The sequence below is a fragment of the Nestor notabilis genome, unplaced genomic scaffold, assembly GCF_000696875.1.
Source record: "Nestor notabilis isolate BGI_N333 unplaced genomic scaffold, ASM69687v1 scaffold5453, whole genome shotgun sequence".
Lineage (NCBI taxonomy): Eukaryota > Metazoa > Chordata > Aves > Psittaciformes > Psittacidae > Nestor > Nestor notabilis.
In genome coordinates, this window is record NW_009923172.1 from 3,717 (window position 1) to 6,676 (window position 2,960).

The window sequence follows — 2,960 nt, forward strand, 5'->3', positions numbered from 1 at the left end:
GAGCAGAGGGGGCTGACTTCAAACGCCCTAGCATGGAAAAGTCCACAGCCACATGGGTCCTCTCCCAGCTGGAAGAGAGGATACGTGGTGCAGATCTTCCACCTGAGGCGTCACCACCTCTGAAACATCAAGGCATCAGGGTCTAACCAACTAGTGCTACAGAGCATCTGCTGAAGTCCTCTTCACAAAGAGCAGTCCGACCCTCCTGAAGAGGGCAACGGCTGTGGGTATGGCACCTCTCACACACGAGGTGTGAGGAGTCTTGTGGCTGTGCCCATCCATCCCGGTTGGCTTCAGCCATGCTGCAAAAGATAAGTGGCCGGATTTGCCAGGAAGACATCGAGGAAGACAACAAAAGGCCATTTTTGGCAAAGATTTTCTTCCGCCAGACATAATACTTGGGGCGTAGAGGGGAGGAGGCGGATTCCCCCACAGGACAGGGCAGGGGTACTTGGCATTAAGGGGTACACGGGAGCTCGGGTGTCCCACGTGGCGAGAGCCCTGGTTTGGTTCATGAGAGCCATATCTTTCACAGAAAGAACAGCATTTCCTCTCACAGCGACAGCCTACAAGAGCAGATGACTTTGCCAGGATGGGGAGCTGATGGAGAAATGGTTTCTCCTCCTCAAGCCCCAGAAACACAGAACGGCAGATGCAGGTGCACACGCAGGGAAGATTTCTCTCAGCCCAAAGGGACAAGGAAGCCCCCAGGGTGCCAATATGGTGCAGGCTCCTCACCCTGCCCAAGCTCACACCAGAAAGTAGTGCAAGCCACAGGGAAACTCACGCCACATGGTGGTTAACTGCATGTCCTTGCTGCATGGCATGGCTGTAACTGGGCTCCTTGGCTTAACCATTCAGGGGCTGTGAAGCCACCCTGTGGAGCTTCCCCTTTCCCCCTTCCTAGAGTCATTACTTTGGTCGTGTTGAAGTCTTCAGAGACTGGATCCAGCCACTCATCCCCAGGTGACTGGGGCACAGAGGGGACCCACCTCGTCAGAGGTTGCAGCATGGACACCAGGGAGGAGCACAACTCTGGTAAGCTGGACTGTACGAGGACCTTATTTGCTACCAACAAAGTCAGAGCTTTCAGGTGTCCTCCTTCCATCCCTCCCTTCAGTTCCTGGAGACAAACTCAATTGCTTTTGTCCTGACCACTAGTGTACTGAATATTCAGTCTCTCCAACAGCTGGAAACACTCCAAAAGGTGAATTGCTCCCTCCTGAGAGAACAGCAGATGGAGGCAAGAAGATGCTGAAACTACAGCCAGTCCTTGAGATGGACGTCTTGATAGCTCAGCTAACCCTTCCGTAGGTGGGCCTGGTTTGTCTGTTATAGAAGAAGGAGGAGCTAGCTCAGCACACCTTGGGAAAAGACCTTCTTCACCGTGGCACCGAGTCTGAGGAGGAAAACCAGTCTGTTTTGGAAAACATACACATTTACTTCCGAAGAGATCGTCCCAGGACCAAATGCCCCTTTGGAACTCCTCGCTGTGTGGAAGGCAGGGGAAGCCTACAGTTCTTTCAGCGACCAAAAAAGAAATGACAACAAAAAAGTAATGGCCCAAAAGACAGCAACTGATGGGAACAAAATTAATCTGAGAGGAACATCTGCTATGTACATCAAGCGCAGGGACCCTCCGTCTGTCAGGATGAGGTGGCACGTTCCCCACGGGCGCTGGAGGAAGCCTTGGCCCTTCCTGTCCCCACTGGCTGGGGGGGCGCGCGAGGCAGCGCCACAGACACCGCAACAAATGAAACAAGAACAACAAAACCCACTCTGTTCCTTAGGGCTCCCGGTGTGTCTCTGCTTCTCTCTCTCTCTGCGTGTCCCCCTGGGTGCCTCTGCCTGTTTAATCTATGGTTCCTGGGTGGATGCTGAGGACTGGTGGCTCTAGGCAGGTGGGAGAGTAGTTGAGGTGAGGCTCTTTGATCCACAGCAAGGGGACCCCGTTCTTGCCCTCAGAGTTCTTGCTAGAGTTCCGGCTCTTGAACCGCACCAGAAGGATGGTGATGATCAAGATGCCAAAGATGGGGAAGGGGTAGAAGAACACAAAGTAGAAGAGGGCGTCGTTGGAGCAGATGACAGACTGCAGGCTGGAGCCTGGAAAGAGACACAGGATGGTCACATTTCATGTCTTCTCTGCAACATAGTGCCTAAAAACTTGTTTAGAAACAAAAAACCCCATATACTCATTAACCTGTGTCAATGGAGGAGGTGGGGCTCTGAGACAAATATCAATATTGCAGAACAGAGAAGCAGAAGAAAGTTATCTCAGGGCATGTTTTGGCTTTATCCCCCCCACCCCGAGTTCCACGAGTGACAGAGGAGAGTCCTCCCTGGTGCAAATTTTATGATACCTTACAAAGTGTGGAACCTTGCAAAGCATTGATTCCCTCAGTGGTCATACACAGAGGCAGCACCCCAGGGTATGTCCCTTAAGGGCCCACAAAACTCCCATCACCTCAGTTATCTCTGGAGCGTCTAAACCATCCAATGGCTTCAAGAATTGCTGGGAAGAAACCTTTGTGCCACAGCCTGCACCTTTGTGCACAGAAAAGCCAAACTCCAGCGTGTTTCCCAAAGGGAAGAGTTAAACCCCAGTTGTGGGCAATGTCTGTCCCCACTGACTCCAGACACACCAGGTGGTGTTGTGGGGTGGGCAGCCTCAGCACAGAGCTAAGTGCAGTGCTTAACCCAAGAAAGACATCGGCTGTCAGTCATTCACCTGGTTGGAAAAGCACTGGCACCACAGACTTGCCCCGGTGCAGGCGAGACCCAGTCCCATTCACTCCTTGGCCTTTTTATCTCGGCTGAACCAAAGATGCAGGAGATGCCAGGGCCATGCCCCCAAGAGGGCCGTCACCTCTCCTCACCTGCATCCTGCACATGAACAGCAACCGTGCCCGACTCCTCCTCTGCCAGCCGGTACCACACGCCGTTGGGGTCCGCCAGCCACT

General features: G+C 53.1%; 1 protein-coding gene across 1 annotated transcript in view; it reads right to left on the reverse strand.

Annotated features, from left to right (window-relative positions):
- Positions 1-1,852: 1,852 nt before the first annotated feature.
- The window catches only part of IGSF3 (immunoglobulin superfamily, member 3), a gene marked incomplete at its 5' end in the record, with an annotated part of 63,251 nt that continues 62,143 nt past the window's right edge, over positions 1,853-2,960 (reverse strand). The window contains 2 exon segments of the mRNA XM_010011994.1: positions 1,853-2,103; positions 2,877-2,958. Coding sequence (XP_010010296.1) covers positions 1,853-2,103; positions 2,877-2,958 — 333 coding nt within the window.